The sequence below is a fragment of the Amblyomma americanum genome, chromosome 1 (assembly GCF_052857255.1).
Source record: "Amblyomma americanum isolate KBUSLIRL-KWMA chromosome 1, ASM5285725v1, whole genome shotgun sequence".
In the NCBI taxonomy this organism is placed as follows: domain Eukaryota; kingdom Metazoa; phylum Arthropoda; class Arachnida; order Ixodida; family Ixodidae; genus Amblyomma; species Amblyomma americanum.
In genome coordinates, this window is record NC_135497.1 from 200,258,762 (window position 1) to 200,276,792 (window position 18,031).

General features: G+C 44.3%; 1 protein-coding gene across 3 annotated transcripts in view; it reads left to right on the forward strand.

Annotated features, from left to right (window-relative positions):
- Positions 1-3,773: 3,773 nt before the first annotated feature.
- Positions 3,774-18,031, forward strand: part of raskol (Ras GTPase-activating protein raskol) — a 103,573-nt gene continuing 89,315 nt past the window's right edge. For all 3 annotated transcript variants that reach the window (XM_077648261.1, XM_077648262.1, XM_077648263.1), the window contains exons 1-3: positions 3,774-4,104; positions 9,990-10,141; positions 13,285-13,399. In XM_077648261.1, the coding sequence (XP_077504387.1) occupies positions 4,038-4,104; positions 9,990-10,141; positions 13,285-13,399 (334 nt within the window). In that variant the 5' untranslated portion in view covers positions 3,774-4,037. The remainder of the gene's footprint in view (positions 4,105-9,989; positions 10,142-13,284; positions 13,400-18,031) is intronic.

Genomic DNA, 18,031 nt, shown 5'->3' on the forward strand with positions numbered 1-18,031 from the left:
GCTGCTAAAACCATAACTAAATCTTTCATTGGCCAGGCGCACATCACTGTGCCGTAACATCTTTCGGTGTGGAAACTAAAATGGACATGTACTAGAACTTATTATTACTGTCTGGCGGTAATAAGTTCTAGCACATGTCCATTTCAGTTTCCACACCGAAAGAAGTTACGGCACAGTGATGTGGGCTTGGCCGACTAAAGATTACGTTTTCTTCCTTTCTTCTTTCACTCCCTCCTTTAGCTCTTCCCTTACGGCGCGGTTCAGGTGTCCACTGATGTGTGAGACAGATACTGCGCCATTTCGTTTCCCCAAAAACGAATTTTTTCAGTTTACTGTCTGGCGGGTAATATTTACATCAGTTTTTGGTGCAGCACTGGAGATGTACACTGGTGGTGTTGGTGCAGTCTTTGGTGCCGACGTGAATCGTCACCGCGCTTGCTGATCAGTTTCCAGCATCGGGATGCACAAAAAATCGGCGCCTGCGCCGATTTAAAAATTATCGGTAAAAGTTTTCTACAGCGCTTCCAACAAAACCGTTGCGGAATCCAGAACCTTACACAGCAAGCTTTCCGTTGTGCCGAAAAAAATTGGGTCCTTGAAATCCAATGTTCGGTCCCTTTAAATTTGACTCGAATACTGACAAAGACCACCTCTACAGATCTGTTGCACTATAGAATATGACCATCAAATCCATTTCAGAGTCCCACAAAGCTGCCGCGGTGGCTCATTGGTTATGGCGCTCGGCTGCTGACCCGAAAGACGCGGGTTCGATCCCGGCCGCGGCGGTCTCATTTCAATGGAGGCGAAATGCTAGAGGCTCGTGTACTAAGCGACGTCAGTGCACGTTAAAGAATCCCAAGTGGTCGAAATTATCCGGAGCCCTCCACTACGGCGTCCCTCAGCCTGATTCGCTTTGGGACGGTAAACCCCATAAACCATCAGGGTCCCGCGTTGAGCGGCTTTGCTAATCGGCAGTACTGACGTCCGATCGACTCTTCGACAAACTCGACTATGTGGGCTCTCCGCCTGGCTGGACGCGAAGTTGCAGCTTCGGATTCCGCACAGGATCAGATAAGGCCAAGCCTTGCCGGCACGTACCGAACGGTGTCTCCACAAGTTTGGAAATGAGAGCGCCCTAGCTTCTCCATTTGCAATAACAGAGGTCAGTTTTCATGCGATGAGAAGCATGCTCCTCTTTCTGAGGAGACCCTCTGGGATGCCTATCTTCCGCATGGTTCGGCGCATCACCTGCAACCGAAAAGGCATGAGAGAGGAGGATACAATCCGACTGATGCATGCTCTAGTTATGAGCCGCCTGTGATACGGTCTCCCATTCTCCCCACTTCCTACCATTCCTACCACTGGGGAATGAACGAGACAAGGCCAACGCCACCATCCGTACCGCCTACAAACATGCATTATGCCGCCCGATGTACACGGCCAACTGCCGCCTCGTGGAACTGCGACTGACAAACACCATTGAAGAAATTCTAGAAGCCGTCCAAGCTTCGCAAAAGTAACACCCCCCCCCCTCGCCCAAAACTGGACGCGCAATCTTGCAGAGTGGGGTCACCGGCTGACATACGCGCCGTCCAGGACAACCAAGACCTACCCTCAACTCTCCGAACTCGCGTGTATGTAGCCCCACCCCCGAAGAACATGCACTCGGACCCACAAAAGGGACGACGAAAGGCGCGAGTGGACTATCTGCGCCGCACACACCGACAGGCACGAAATGCTGTATACGTCGACGCAGCCATGTACCCCAACTCTACAAACGCGGTAGCGGTCGTCTTGGACACCAAATTCAAGTAAATCGCCAGCGCCTCCCTACGAAACTGCCCCCTACGAAACAGTAGCGGAAACTGCTGCAACCGGCCTTGCCCGCCAGCACGGCGATACCACGGGAAATGACCTAAAGATTGTTACCGACTCCCAGTCAGCGTGTCGCCTCTTCCTCTCTGGCAGACTTCCACGCTTCCATTCTATCTACTCCATATGTTCAAAATTCCACATGCAAGCACCAAATCACTTGGACTCCAGGGCACGAGGGGCTCAGGGGAAACGAGGCCGCGGACAGTCTAGCTCGAGGATACACTAACCGAGCCACTAACCTCCCTGACCTCACCCCTCTCCCTACGGCGAACGCCTCCTCCTCCTCCGAACACAAAGGCAAGTCTATCCCCCACCATACCGTAAGCTAACGATGGCAGAGGAGAGGGATCGGCGACAACTACAGACGAACACCTTTCCTAACCTACACAAATGCCATATCATCTTCCCCGACAGATATGACGAAATCTGTCCCATGATTTGGCGACCCAGCGTAATCTGATATCCCAAGCAAGAGCAACTACGGTGGACATCGGGGTCCTGAAGTCCGGACTCCACTCAAAATCTGTATTTTCTCCTCCTTATCCTACCTTTTAGTGAATAAATGTTTCCTACTACTACTACTACTACTACTACTACTACTACTACTACTACTACTACTACTACTACTACTACTACTACTACTACTACTGGGATGCCTCGGCTGATATCGGCAAATCCAGGATCGTAGCGAAAGCGGTACCCCAACTTTTGAGTGTAAACCAGTGTTGTAGGCGTTACCGAAAAAAAGTAACTAAATACGTTACTCGTTACGCTAAGAAAAAAGGAACGCGTTACTGCCCTACGTTACCAACAAAAAAAAGTAACGCGTTACCGTTATCGTTACCGAAAAAAAGTACCGCGAGTTACTTTGCCGTTACTTCATGCCCATAAATTTTAATTAGTGCGCCTTCGCCTGATGAACTCACGATAACAATTTTATAAAGCTCATATTTCGCATATAACTTTTAGCCCAAACAACCATTTTACGCGAAACCCTGATTTAACGAGATACTTTGCACAAATGTGCACGAGCTTATCAATGTTATAGCGGCCTAAAGTTGCCTCTAGAGTTACATGTGATGGATTCAAACTCTGTGGCACATGGTGAAGCCATTTTCTGAATGTGACATTAAACACAATATGACACTTCAACATCAATTCTAAATTCACAAAGGAAACATCACTGAACTCTCAACAAATTTACAGTACTTCAGAAAAATATGATGTTCCAAAATGCTCGGCACGCTTCCACTTTGTAGAGAGTTGGGTTTGTGAGTGGTTCAGGAAGGGAAGGCAGGTGAAGGCAAGTGTGTGAATGCGTGTTCGTGCACGTGTTTCGTGCTTTATGGCTATTCTGTTTATTTTTTAGTTGGGTGCGTCGTCAAGGGCAGGTGTTTTCTGGCATGCATGCAAGCCGAAAAAAAAGTCATCGAGAGCACCTGTTTGTTTATTTGCAACATCACTTCAGGTGCTGTGCGCTTTTTTTTCTAAAAGAAAGAGGGCGGAGTGGGGGGGGGGGGGGGAATTGGAACAAAAAGTAACTAGTAACGCGACACGTCACGTTACCCAATAATGTTAACGTAAGTACGTTACCCGTTACAGTTCCCAAATGGTAACGAGTACGTTACCAAGTTACCGAAAAAAGTAACGTGTTACCGGTAACGCCGTTACTTGTAACACTGGTGAAAACGACCCGAACGCCTGTCCGTCTCAAGCCAACGCGCGCGCGCGAAGCAGCGACGATGCGCTAGTCAACACGATGTCAATCCGAATCCAACACTTTCCATTCTCCATGGTGGATGAGCGATCGTAGCGCCACTTTTCCCTCTACGTAATTGCATGAAACTCTATGGTTATTTAGGTCGTCTTTCTATCTATTTCTCTTTCATTGCACCGTCAGCTTTCTGGTTTTGACCAGTTTCAGGTCTGGCCCCTCTGGCGCTGCCGACGCTGCGTGTGGTGCTTTGCAACGGTTTTTCGTTAGCGTTAGGGGCGCAGCTGATCCCGGTGCCGATCCAGTTACGCGATCTGCCGGCTGCTTTGCCCAAAATCTACCGTTCACGCAGAGGAGTGCATTCGTGCGCGATGAGTACGGCCGGGACGAAGTGTATCGCCAGCGAACGTTGGGTCTGAACGGCTGCGCGATCGCCCGTTAGGAAGGCATGCAGGACTCATCGTTGAGCAGCCAAGATCTTCAGGGCCGTCTTGAAGGATGGCTTTATGTTTGCGGTGCGTATTCAGTGTTCATTAAAATGAGCTGGCATATCTGTAAACGTCTACGATTCACCTGAAACTTGTCTCAGTTCTCTTGGAAATGTGCGCTCCTGGGGACATCGCTCTCAGACACTCCCGCGTGCAGCAAGCTTGAACTTTTTTTCCGCGAACGCGCGCAGATGTGTTGGGAGGCGGAAAAAAAAAAAGTTTTGAGGTGTGGGCCAGCACTGCATGATTAGAGGTCAATACAGTGATGAGTAGGCAACGAAAAATGCCTGTATGCAGATCCAGTTATTTCTGTGGAGCATACGTTCCTTGCGGGAGGGAATCTCGAGGTGGAGATGAGATCACCGCGTTTAAATTAGGAAGACCGTTGCTTCTGGAAGGGAGTATTTGCTGCTGTGTGTTAAAATATTGTTGCGCTTTGATGAGAATAGAAACTTGCTATTTTTTTCTCTACCCTTGTATTTTTTCGGCTAACCCTTCAACCGCGCCCTGTTTTAAGGATTTCGCCATGGAGAATTGCTTTGTAGACGTGCGGTCGTAAATGTTTTGCTTTTACCGATATAGTGCAAGAGGCAACGCCTTACCCAAGATAGCTTTGTTCAAGATACCAGCTCTCGGTAATCGCTCCTATCTTCGTTCATTTGACATCTCAAGTGGGAACCTGACCTATGATATTACGACGGGCAAAGTGTTTAGCGTTGCTAAATTGGTCTACTGAACAAGAACCTGGACATTTCGTACACACTACATGTAGCTGTTTCGGTTATCACAAAGTTTTTTTTCTCTTATTTCCGGTCATATTTGTCAGTGAAAGTTAGTCCCTCTTCTACGTCTGAGATTGGTCGCAAATGTGCCTTGTTTCAGCGACCGATCACTGCACGAGTACTTTTGATATGTAATGTGCTTCAATATCAAAACTGTTTAATTGACGCATTATGTAATCGATGGCTACGTAGTATACCATTGTTGTGACAGATTCCAAATTACATTAGATTTTCTGGAGGCCAGCTAATTTTGTGCTCTTATAGCTATGCTGGGGCAGTCAATGGGATGTTCCTTTTTGGAGGAAAGATGAAGTGTAGTTGTGCTGTTTTGCCAAGTGCATATATATGAACAAGCCAGCACATTTTGTTCTCTTGTATCAATGTGTAGTTTCGCCCTGTTTTTGCATCTGAAGCAGAAGGTTGTGGAGTACATTGCTGAGCTGGGAAAAAGATTTGGAAATGCATATGCTACTAGTTCTGCTGCGTGCTGTATGATTGCAGCACCTAAGAAGTAGAAATATTTGATATTTTCAGCATAATGAGCTAAGATTGTAGCCATACCCACATACCTTGTGCATATTTTTTTTTTCCCCCGGGCTTGCTTAACTTTCTGATGGTGTGGCGTACAGCTTCTGGTTTCATGGATGTTGCTGCTTAACTTTATAGAAAATATATTGTCCGTTGCTGGCCCCAGCAAAAAAAAAAAAATGTGATGCCAAGGTGATGTAGCATATGCATATGCGTTAGGGTTTTGCTGAGGCTCATATTAATCTCTTTTGATGCATGTACCAAAAACTGCAGAAGCCATTTGTAGAAAACAGCAGGCACTGGGCGCTAATGCTTTGTATACACGCTGGCTATGTGAACCATTGGACGTCACCTTGCTAGTGCATTGTAAACATATACACTGTCCATGGTTGCCTATTTTGTCTTAATAATGCTGGAGAATGCAGATTGGAGAATTCTTTACGAGAGGAGAATGCAGTTTTCACTGTGGGTTATATACCGTGGCAGCTAAATGGCTGCTAAATATCCTCAGCAAGTTCTTTGTTGTAATGTTTCCCTGGCACATCATTTAAATAATGACAAATTATAGTAATATTTTTTTTGCTGTTTACTTACGCATATTTTGCCTAATGCACTCAGTAGAAAAATGCTATGCTGTAGCAACTCCATGTATACTGGCATCTACATCTATAGTGACCTGCTTTTCTTACTGTGCAGATGAGCTCTTTGTTACCCCTCTCCCTCCTTTTCCTCTCACCAACTCATTGTTTTTCACACTTACCACTTATTCACTTGCAAGGACAAGGTGATGTCCCTGTGAGAAGAGGTTACCTCACCTCATTTCTTTATGAAAAAAAAAGGAAAAATTATAATTCACTGACCTACAATTGGTAGTTTGTAGCATTTTGAAACAAACTATATATTTGCTCCTGCTACTGTTGCTAGAACTACTGTTACTGCAGTTATCCGATGCCTGAACTTTCTTACTATGGTTGTAGCCATCCGTGTCTTATTGCATATCTATTAATGCTTGTATTGATCCATTCTTTCAATATTTTATAAAATTTTGTGGAGGTGAATAGCGCTCTACAGATAACAAACAAGTAAACAACAAATCAGTGATCTTGGAAATAAATTTAGCTCTTGTTAATGAGTCACGTTTAATATAAGTAGGTTTTCACTACTGCAGTGCAAAGTGCACCTGCTAATACTGACTTGTGAGCTCTGACGATACATTTCTGTCCGCGGTCATGTGTTTCCTCAGTGCGCACCGAAAGCTCAGATCTCTTAGTATTTGCTATCATGCCATTTCTACCTGTCTTATTCTAATTGCCCTCTTCCTACTCTTAAAATCACCTTGAATTACGTCAGTGTTATCATATGCCTTAACTATCGGTGAGTGAATGAGGCAGAAATGACAAAGGTGGTTTAGTTAAGTCTGGGAAACTTGCTGCACTGGCTTAGTGGCTATGGTATTCTGGTACTGAGTATGAGTCTGTGGGTTTGGACACAGCCAGGGTGGCTGCTTTTCGATGAGTAGTGGGGAAATGAGAAGACGCATGTGTATTGAGATTTTTTTGTGTGGTGAAAAAATTCCAGGGGGTCGAAATTAATGTGGAGCACTGCACATCATATCTCATAGCCCACAGTACAGTTTTGAGACATCACATTCTATTAATCTCAACCCTGCAATAACGTCCGTCAAACTGTGGTGAGCTGGGCTTGAGTTAACTGTCACATACCCAGCCAGCTTATAAGAGCTGTTATGCTGAAATTTTCTATGCCAGCTGTTTCAATTTTTTCCTTAAATGTCTTCATGTCCTGCGTTGCCTCTCATGTCACTAACTCTACAGGTGTTAGTCACGGATGAAGGCACGGGCCATGAAAATTGATAATCCTGTTTTCAAAACTACTGATATGAAGAATTTACTTGGTTAATTGTAATGACAATCAGGATGCTGCATTTTTTTATTCAGGCATGGAGCCTTGATACTTACAGTGATCCTGAATGACTTTATTGTATACCTTTTCCTGGTAGGGAATTCTGAGTACATGAGATGTCCTTGGTTGTTCATTGTTTCACGTTTCGTCCTTGTGCTTACATTAAGTATTAAGTTTGTATTTGCACACATATGAACAAATGTAAAAAAAAAATGATTATAATGTTTACATACATGGTAGTGCTGACTCCTAAGCCTTATTTATTTGTAGACTTCATTGCCTTGTGAAGCATAGAACAAACATCTTTGACATGGTTTGTATGATTAGCATAGCTGTTCATTTTTTTTTTCATTGTGCAAAAAACTAAATTTCATTTTACAGTTATTCAAGGGAATCAGTGTAGCTCATATTAGCCAATGTGTTTTTTTTGTCCTTAAGGTCCTCGTTTGAGTCACAGTGGTTTATGTTGCATTAGCAAAAATAAAATGCCATTATTGGCAGGTTTTTTTGCTTGAGAAGGAGAGTGAAAGAAAAAAAAGAAGCTGACAAGCGTAGCTCATTGATGCGTGGTTAGTCAATGATTGCATACATTGCCTGTGCTGTGCAGGGCCTTCCCCTGCAGCTTCCAACATGGTAGCAGTGTTGAGAGGAGAGGGAAAGCCTTGGACGCAAAGGAACTGCACTGGCAACAAAGGTTGTTTCAGGGCCCCTTGAAGCACCTTAACCTCTTGCCAACACTGCTAGTCTATCTTTGCTTCTGAGGTTGACGTTCTGTTCAAGGATGCTATTTCTAATTGCCATCGAATTGCTTTCGAATGTAAAAATTCAGTACACAAAATATTTTAATGTGGTAGACTCTGTACTATGTGGGACAGAAGCACTCAAGACTTGCAATCATCCGCTTGAATGCATTGCTTTGTCACCTAGTGGCCCGGGACTCTGTTGTTGCAATTGCACATGGTGTGTCTATTGAACCGCATAGGGATGCTAGACTAGATACATTTGCTTTGCTTCCATTGAGCTTGGTGTGAGAAGTGGTCTTCACAGTGAATCAGCAAGTAGGCACTTCTCCTGGCATACTCCTAGCAGCATGCTGCTGTCGGCTGCCATGGTGTTGCTTTGCATATTAAACCGAAAGATTGGAACACCACTCCAGGAACATTTTCGGATGACCGTTCCTTTTGGCACGAATTGATATGCCATATGCAGTTTCAACAATAGAGTGCTGGGGCACAAGAGTACACAACAGTATATTTTAGTGGGTGCTCACGTAACCTGGGCACATTTGTCCCTTATAATGCACCGAGTATCTGTAGTTACTCTTCAGTTCCCATCCAGTCATAGTCATCAATGTTCAATACCTATCATACACTCTCTTTCACATATAGTTCCTATGGCAGTAAAAGTCTTGGATCAGGGCTATAAAAACTGTATAATTTGTATCTTTAAGCCAGTTCAGAAGGGTTGAATTATGTATCATTTGTCAAAAGTAATATATATCAGTGTATTTCTGCTGATTATTCGAGTTAAGTATTACATTAAGAGGGCGGGGTTATGGCCTTTCGATCAAGTGATGGAATCGAATGCATTCAAATAAATGTTTGGACTGCCTAATATAGGCCCACCAGAGGATGTGTGCTTCCACCATTGATGGCATAATATATTGCATGGTGTCATAGGAGAATGAAAGCAGCTGTTTCTCCTCACCCGCTTCATAGCTCAGGTATCATGCAATTGGTATTATGACTATTTTCCAAGATGAAGGAAAGTATGAAGGTCGCATGCTTTGCACCCTGCTATGAGGTCACCAATATAATGCAGCATTGGTATCATCAACGGCTGCCCTTTTTTTACAGCGACTTGCAGAGAGTAGTGCACCAGTGGCAGTAATGAATCACTACTGGTGGGCACAATGTGGACAAGTGGTGTGCTCCTGGGAAAGAGGACATTTCAAATTTTCATTTGAGTAAAACAGCTTTCATTTCCCTAACATGATAAAAAAACTAACAGGAGGCAAAACTTTCAAACGCACCCTTATGTTGGTTATTTATTACTTAATATTGAAAATAAATGCTGAGGAAGTCAACAGTCACTGAAATCAATGAAAGTATAGGGGAGTGTAAGGTTCTTCATTTTGTTGTTGATTGGAATGGGAAATTAGTTGTGTGATCGTTTTGGACAGAAGATAAATTTCGTAGAAAGTAGATGAAAAGAGAACCATATGCCGCCATTGGGATCCAAACCAACGACTTCCTCATGTCGCGTGCCGTGATCTACCAACTTAGCTATGATGGCAGCTTTCTGCCTTTCTACATATGAGTGTATTTGAGTTACTTGTAGCAGAACCTTGAGTGTTTGCCAGTGCCGCCCGTAACCATACTGGCGGTTGTGGAACATTCATTTATACCACAGGAGCCGTATAGAATGTGGAAAGGCGGCAGCTGTGCAAGAACCCTTTTATGCAGCCTGTTGCATCAAGCCTGCCAGAAATGAGGCCCTTGTTACACTAATGAGCAGACAATATCGAAAAAGCATTTCAGTATTTCAGGCTGTTTTTGTTGTACCTTCCTTTTTCTTAAAAGGAGTAAGTGCTTTTTTTTACTTGTCTGATGTGAAGTGGGTGCAGCTTTATGTGCTGTACTTGTGTGCCGACTGAAGCACGAGTTTTCTTCGGTCATGCAGAGCTGGAAGCAGGGCCAGAACCCAGGGCACCAGCTCTTAAGCGTGCCCGCCACCAGGGGCGCTGTTGGCAGCAGCGGTTTTGTGTGCTGCTTCCCGATAAGAAGACATTGACACATTTCCCAAGTGAAGACATAGCAAGGCGTTGCCTGCACGTAAGTCCTTGACCCGTTCTCACAGAGCGCACACGGGAGTTAATAATTCTTCAGGAGAGGCTTTCACGTGTATAAAAATCCTCATTTTTACAGGAACCTTACCTGGGCGGCTTAGCTTTTAGAGCACCCATGTAAAAGTAGCTTTTGCTGATGTGAAAGTCAGTCCTTCACTTTTTCTGGTTTCTGTCAGAGCATTTTTGTTGTTTTTTTAAAACTTTGAGATCACACTAGATGCAGCACTGGAAATATAGCCCTTAGATGCCTAGCCATTAGTGTCCAAAGGGAGGGATTCAGTGGTTTCCAATGCCTCTGGTAATTGAGTCATTTGTAACTGTTGCTTGTAAATGGGGTGTGAATACTTCTTAATGTGCTACAGTTATTTGGTTCCTGTTACATTACTTGGACTTCGTTGCTCTTGCTGCTGTTGCTTGTGGAGTGTCCTGAAGGGTTTCCAGTTCTTCAGGCTTCTTTTTATATCTGTTAATACTATGTCATGAAGGAGTAGAATTTCTTCAACTGATGGAATTATGAAATTGATTCTAGATAGGGATGATCAAAGTGAACGCGCTGCAGCAATATGTTTACTTTTGCCTACAGAGACCATGGAACTATCAGTAGCTGGACTGATGATGAAGACAGTGTATGTCTACACAGAAAAGTATGCAAAGAATGCATTTCATTCCAGAAGGATTTCCAGATAAAGTTTTTTTTTCTGTGGAAACCATAAGGAGAATATATTTTGGTAGCTGCTACACTAGGTAGTATTATTAAGTTTGCTATAATGCCATTTACACCAGCCAAACAAGAAAGAGGCTTCGAACATTGCAGTTAGCATTGCTTTTACAGGCTCTGATCAAATAAGTTCAGTCACATTATAATGTGCGAAATAATGGGGAAAGAATGCACAAAATCTCTTTTTAGTTATCTGCTGTAAATATTCCAAACATCCATTAAATTTTTGATAGAAGGCTTAAATCTTTTATCTGTCACAAATTTCACTTCAGGCAAACTTCCTCTAAAGCTTTCCAATAACAACTCTTTAATAAAACTGGAGACCAGTCGCCAAAAGAAAATTTTTCATGCAGGAGGCATCAATATTCTTTTCCACAATAAAAGTGAATACGGTTTTACAATTGTGCAGTGTTGTGGCATAGTAACAGCTTTGCATAACTGCTAGTTGCTTATAGCTATGCATTTCTTGTAGCAAAAAACCCACAAGATTATCTGGGGTTGCAGTGGAGTGAAGATTCTGTAATGGAGTCATTTCTACAAGTGTACTTCATGCTTTGCGCACAGTGTTCTGTGAAGTGCCTAAGTATTACAGGAACTAGTTTGAGTTCTAAAGGTAAAAGTTGGGCTAGTTTGAGTGTGTTGAAAAGCTCCAAGACTGTGGCATGCAAACACACAGGACGAGGAAAAAGGCTGTCACAAGACAATGCTAGACACCTACTGAAGTTTATTGAACACAGAAAAGTGGTGCGCTGCAACATCCCAGAAACGCATCCACTAAAAGCTTTCTTTTTCTCTCTTTTGTTATACAGCAGAGTGATCAGAAAGCCTTGATACGCATGTTTTTGTCAAGATATGATATCTCCTCCTTTGTGAGGACTATGGACTGGGTGGTTGCACACTTAGCTCATGATTTTTCAACACAAAACACTTCAAAAGTCTTCCTGTCAGCCTTCTTGCTAAGCCATTTGAGCACTAGAGTGCAGTCAGAAAGTGGTTTGGACTTTTCTATACAAGTGCACTTGTCACAGTGGCCAACCAAGACACCACCTTCCACCACTTTTACTGCTGCACGATCACGCAGCCTGTAATTTAAGCATTAGTCTGTCTGACCAATGTAGCACTTGCCACAAGGCAGTGAAATTAAATAAAAAACTAAAAATGCTTTTGACGAAGTGGTGTGGCATGCTTATTTCCACAAGCTTCATTTTACTTTGTATTGTCCATGCGACACATCTTTGACAGGTCTTTTTCAGTGCCGAGAAAACAACACGAATGTCATACTACCCTTTCAGGGAGACGGATACAAGCTAAGCATGTAAGGTACCAACACTGGACGCACCTGGGGCCCATTATTGCCACTGCGTGTAGTCTTGTACCTATACCTAACCTCTTAAGTTCAGAAGGGTGACTGACCATGCTAGTTGGTGCATGCATGTCATTTTCTGAAGCGCTACAATGAACTCGGACACAGAGAGAGACAGACAAGGATGAGCACTTTCAGGGTGAGGCTTTGAGAAAGACAATTATGATGCCCAGGAAGCCAGTGCTATGCAGTTGGCAAAGCTGCTGTTCAACAGTCAATGTCACCTTGGGCTCATAAAATTTCTGAAGAGTGGCTTTTAATCAGCTCAAAGGTATCCCTCTCTTAACTATTTTCAAATGTGCCAAATTAGAACTGAGAATCGGCTTCTTAGAGTGAGGGAAATGCTTCCAACAGGGTTAGTGAAGCTAATGTAGAGATCAAGATATTGCAAACAACCCTTGTCTGGGACCTCAGAACTGAACTTCAACTCCTTCGTATATTCTTGACAAACACGGTAAACGCTCTTTATTTCATTAGTCCAAGCCTTTAGGCACATAAATTTTTCAATAACACATTGTGCTGGATCAGTGACTTTGGCGTTCGGCTGCTGATCCCAGGGTCACAAATTTGATCCCACCCACAGTGGCAGCATTTCGATGAAGATGAAGTACAAAACGCCTGTGCTCCCTGTGATGTCAACGCGCATTAAAGAACCTCAGGTGGTCTAAATTAATCCGGAGCCTTCTACTATGGTGTGCCTCATAGCCCATATGTCGCTGCGGGATGTTAAATCTCACAATTTACATTTTACAATTCTTACAATTAAAAAAAAAATCAACATATCTACAGATTTTAGTGGCAAAACTGTTGTCGGGGTGCAAAAAAGTTTCTAATCAGTATGAGATTTCTGCCCTACAGGAGACTGGCATGTGCCACCTGGATCTATAGTTCTGAAATCGTATTGCACATTGCCAAGGCTATTTGCTCATGCCGCCCATTTTCTAAGCTTTCATCCTTCCTTCCTTCCTATCTCTGGGCGTGCTGAGAGGCCTTTGATTCTGGCTGAAGCGAGGCTTGAAATGGTGGTGCCATTCTGGCTGTTTCGCAGGGCCGGCCTTGGGGTGCAGACTGGGACAGAGTCCTGCCTGAAGAAGATGAGGGTCCACTCTCAGAAACAGGCTCTCTACGCGATGATCGTCTGTTAGGCTGCTGTTCTCCACCAGGTGATTGCAGGGGAATTGCACCTTACAAATGCTTCTGCTTGTGGATTTTATTGTTCTTCATGTAAGCACTAGGTGACAGTGCCAAAGGAAACGTTGCTGTATGATAGCCTATGAAGAGACTGCTAAGAAAAGTGTACTAATAACTGACACTTTACATTCCAGTGCATCAGCAAATCTTTTATGACATATAAAAGTGCTGCTGATGCAATCTGCTTCAAAATTTACGATAGTAGTTTAGATATTGCGAAAAGGACATGTTTCAAATTTGTAGAGGTCTTTTTTTACTTTATTCAAGAGTTGCAAAGCTGAACCGTGTATCATGCGCTGGGTGCTAACCAGTTGTTTTCAGGGGCAGGAGGCTTGCTTTGATGCATATATCTGATGTAAAAAACAAGAACGAAGCTACCTTTTTCTTCTGTTGTACACCTGCTATCCTTGAATGAGTGAGATATGTGCATGGCAGAAGCACTTTCCATTTTGTCAATAGTAGTCTCCTCTGTTCACTTTACTGCAATTTCAAAGAACTGAACTACTCCTTCTGTTTGCCTTTTCCTCCAATGGGAAATTCATCACGTGCTGGTACTCATGTGAAGGTGAGAAAATAGGCAGTATCATGACATGACGTTTGGCATGTCCTGCATGTCCTGACGGTGCTGTTGTTGATGATATGTGTGAATCGTAACTATTTTCTTTCTTTGGTTGGAAATCTTTCTTGATTAGGCGATATATGCTTCCACAAAGCTGGTGCAGCTTCTCGCTCTAAATGAGCTACCCTTACTTTGCCTTCATATGCTCAGGGCCATTCACATTGTTCTTGCACAGAGCAGGACGTTACAGTATGGTAACACCTGTCTTCATTGTGTTTGTTATCTTTTGGTCGAAGTGCCACAGTTATGCCTTGTGACGGTTTGGGCTAGGCAGGACCCTCTCCTCAACAAAGGGGCACGGAGCTGCTTGTTTCACAGTATACAAAGGATTCACGGCACGTGTGTCGACCCACTAGCATAACGCAGATTCAGTAAGAGTAGGTTTACTTCCTGACTATTTTAAAGTATGAACAATATATACAAATTCCGTTGTCATGGCTTACGAGCAAAAACACTTGGGAAGGCTGCTAAACTGTGCGTAGTAATAGGTAAGGCTAGTCTGGTAGAACTCTTCTAGCCTGGCTATACATGTTACAAAGGTCTCTGCATCAAACCTTGTTAGAGGATGCTGTTGGAGATGGCGCTTCGATCCCACCGCTGGGCACCAGTTGTTGGATGTGGGGCTCGGAGTCGCTCCCGACGGGACCACGGGTCAAAAACGACGCTTGCTCCGAACAGCGCCACCACCACCAGGACAGGACTGCCGATGAGTTAAAGGAGTTTAATGATGGGAGGAAAGATTACTAGTGGGTTTATTTACATTATTTACATAGTCAAAGATTACAAGTGAACTTCTCTTCGAAGAGAGGATCTAAACTGGAGCATCCCAAAAGGGGCATCGAGGAGGAGTATTAAAAGGGAACATGACTGAGCATTATATGGGAGGACACAAGAGGAGCACGATTTTCACTGCACTCGCTGTCTAGTTTTATACAGTTCTCCATCCCTAGATTCCCCAGGTTGAGGACGTCTCCGCCAGGGTGGGAGTGGCCTATCTTGTATTATCACGCACGATTGCACACAGGGACACGCCCTCGTCACGTGTCGAGCCAGGGAGAGAGGAGGATGCCCTGGTGTCCACGTCGACGACGGAGGGAGATGATCTCGTAGCCAGCCGAAAGATTCCACACACCGCCGACACCTGTTCTTTAGATGTCAGTCGAGGCCCCGGACAAGGAACAAGAACGCACGGTCGGGTCCAGTAGCCGAAAGGGTCGCTTCGTTCCTGGCGACGCCTGCGAAGGCTGGCGGACGATGACCGCTAATCCGCCGCCGTTTTTCCACGCAGGCCGTCTTCTACCGGGAATGAGGCCGCATTAGTTCCGTCAGCTTAGTCACGGGCATTTGGGAAAAATAATTGCCGCTGGCTCGCTGCGGCGGCCTCTCCGCTTCGCCCGGAGTCCGCCCGGGCGATTCTTATTGCGTGGCTCGGGACCATCCCGAAGAAGCTTAGTGATGGCTTCCAGCAGGTGAACCTTGCCGACGACGCTGCCAACCCAGATGGGTGGGCCCCCGAATGTAACAATGTGTAGAAGAAGAGATTATGATCAAGGTCGCATACTGTGCTGTGCCTTGACATAGGAGAAATGTTACACTCCTATATTGGTGTGAAATGCCACCTGAGGGCTGCTGGACCTTCTTTGGCAGTGTTTACTCATGAGGGGCATCGCTAAGGAACAGTGACATTGCAGGATAAGATGATGACCCCCAGGAACGGTGTTGAGCAGCTAGCCCTTGCTGCATGCAGATACATGCATACTGGGAAAACTGGGCCTTATAAACCCCACAGACTGATATGAGTTTTTCTTCTTCAGCAGTCAACTGTTGTCCACTTGTGATTTGAAAAAATTGACAATGTTTATGCTATGCCGCGTAATGCTATGAACTCAGCAATAGCTGCTTGTCTCGCAGCACGCTGTTTCAGGTTCAGGTGAGCCACGCTGTTATTTTCTCGATCATCCTCGTGAGGTTAGGCACTGGCTGCATGTGATACGATCCACCTCATCCATATCCAATGATGACGAGAGCTGATGTGCTCGCACTTTGTTGAACCAATGTGATGTAGCATTTCCTAGCCTCCAATTAATGCACAGCACCTTTGTGATTGGCTTGCTGCAACTCTCCTCCTCCACCTTCTCCACCATGCTTTTCTGTGTTGCGGATTGCACACTGTGCATTGCACACAGTTGGTTGCCATTGCGCGCTCACCTTCTTCTTTCTCGCCGTGTAGCTTCGGCAGTGCTTCTCTTCGCTGTGGTGCAGACAGAACATTGCAGCTTTGCAGATATAGCTATTACTGTAGTACAATGCCTGTCACCAATCCTTGTATTGTTTTATAGATGAAGCCAGCCGACAAACCTACCTCTGATCCTTTCGTTTTCTTTAACTCCCTCCTTTTTTTTTTCTATGCATTGTAGCATACTTCAGAAGGAACAGAAGTGTCACTTATGAGACTGTGTTCTCTGCGTAAATGAAAACCTTTTTAGCCATGTTAAAAGATAGCCGGAAAAATGATTATAATTGGCTCCCATATGCCCATTTCATCTCATTAAGTATGCCTAAGGCACCTAACTTTCTGCGGCAGAAAATATTAATTTCCATGAATTAAGAACAAGGAATCTGCGAAATTCCACAGGAGGCATGAAATAATGCTTCAAAATACACCTCACTTTATATTCGGAACCAAGGTATGAATGTAGTGCCAATTCTTTTTTCCAAGTTTTTCAAGGTATCTAAAGTTACCTTCGCCACTGGTCTTGGAAAGCCACCAGAACTGAAGCCAGCTTTTTTAATGATCTTGTGGTGAAGCGCGCAGTAAGCAAGTGCAAAGGAGGATGTGGCTATGGATATCCACCAACTGTAATCCACCAACAGCTGCTCAATCAGACAGAGCTATTGCAGGGTGTTTCAGACATTCTACATATGCATCTCAAGAACCATGAAGGCTTGCACTTTGCAGAGAAGTATGCTGCGTTTAAAAGAGGATTTAACAAAACTGGTGAACATTGATGTACAATTTTTTTATGCTCTCTATTTGGCTACTCTATTTTCCTGGCTACTAGGTTTCCCAGCTGGTGTGTTCTTTCTGCAGTATTGTGAAAAACGTACCAGCGGGGCTGTATTTCAGTAGTGCTGTGTATGTATACCCCTCCTCTTCCATACTGATTTGTTGTGTAAAGAGATACTGTTGTCCATATTAACTGCCATGCTTTCTGACCACTAAACCTGGACCCTGGGTGCTTTGTGAAAATAATTTAACAGTGGTAGTTGGGAGCCCAATCCCTCCCATTTTCCTTTCGTATGCTTTTCGTACTGCTTTTCACGCAGTGTCACATTGTGCACAGGGTTTGCACTTTTGCCTTGATGGCGCAGTCGCTGCTGTTGCCAGTGTTTTGTCAAAAACTAACACAACTTCTTGCTGCCAGATGTGCCATTCCTAATCAGTCTTTGCTCCTTCCTCCTCTCATCACTACTTTGCATCACATTCTTGTTGGTTCTGCCTTTTGACTTTCTTTGTGCTGCTCTCGCATTCCACGGTACTCTCAACTTCTCGTTCCTGCCGCTGCTCTCCCTACTTGGCCAATCACTCCCGTGTTTCCTGTGCTTTCTGAGCCTTTCGCTCCTGTTGCTGCATTTCTGCTGCTACCTCATCCTCTTATTGCCGCTTTTTTTCTTTCATCCCTGTTTTACTCCTTCATCTCTTCCTTCATTGTACTTTTCAGCACAAATTGTCTCTAGCTGGCAGGCTAGCTAGATAACTTCTCAGTTTTCACAGGTATGTGAGTGGGCTGTTAAACTTGTGCTATCGCATTCAAGAGCACAATTTGGAAGTTTCATTGGTACAGTTGAAAATATGTTGGTTCCAGTCGTGCTTTTCTTTGCTTGGACGTATAGTTGTTCATACTCTATAAATTGGTGTCCAGACCAGGGGTGATGCTTGTATGTATGAGTTTCCAGTTGTTTGTAACTGCGAGATGGGCTGTTA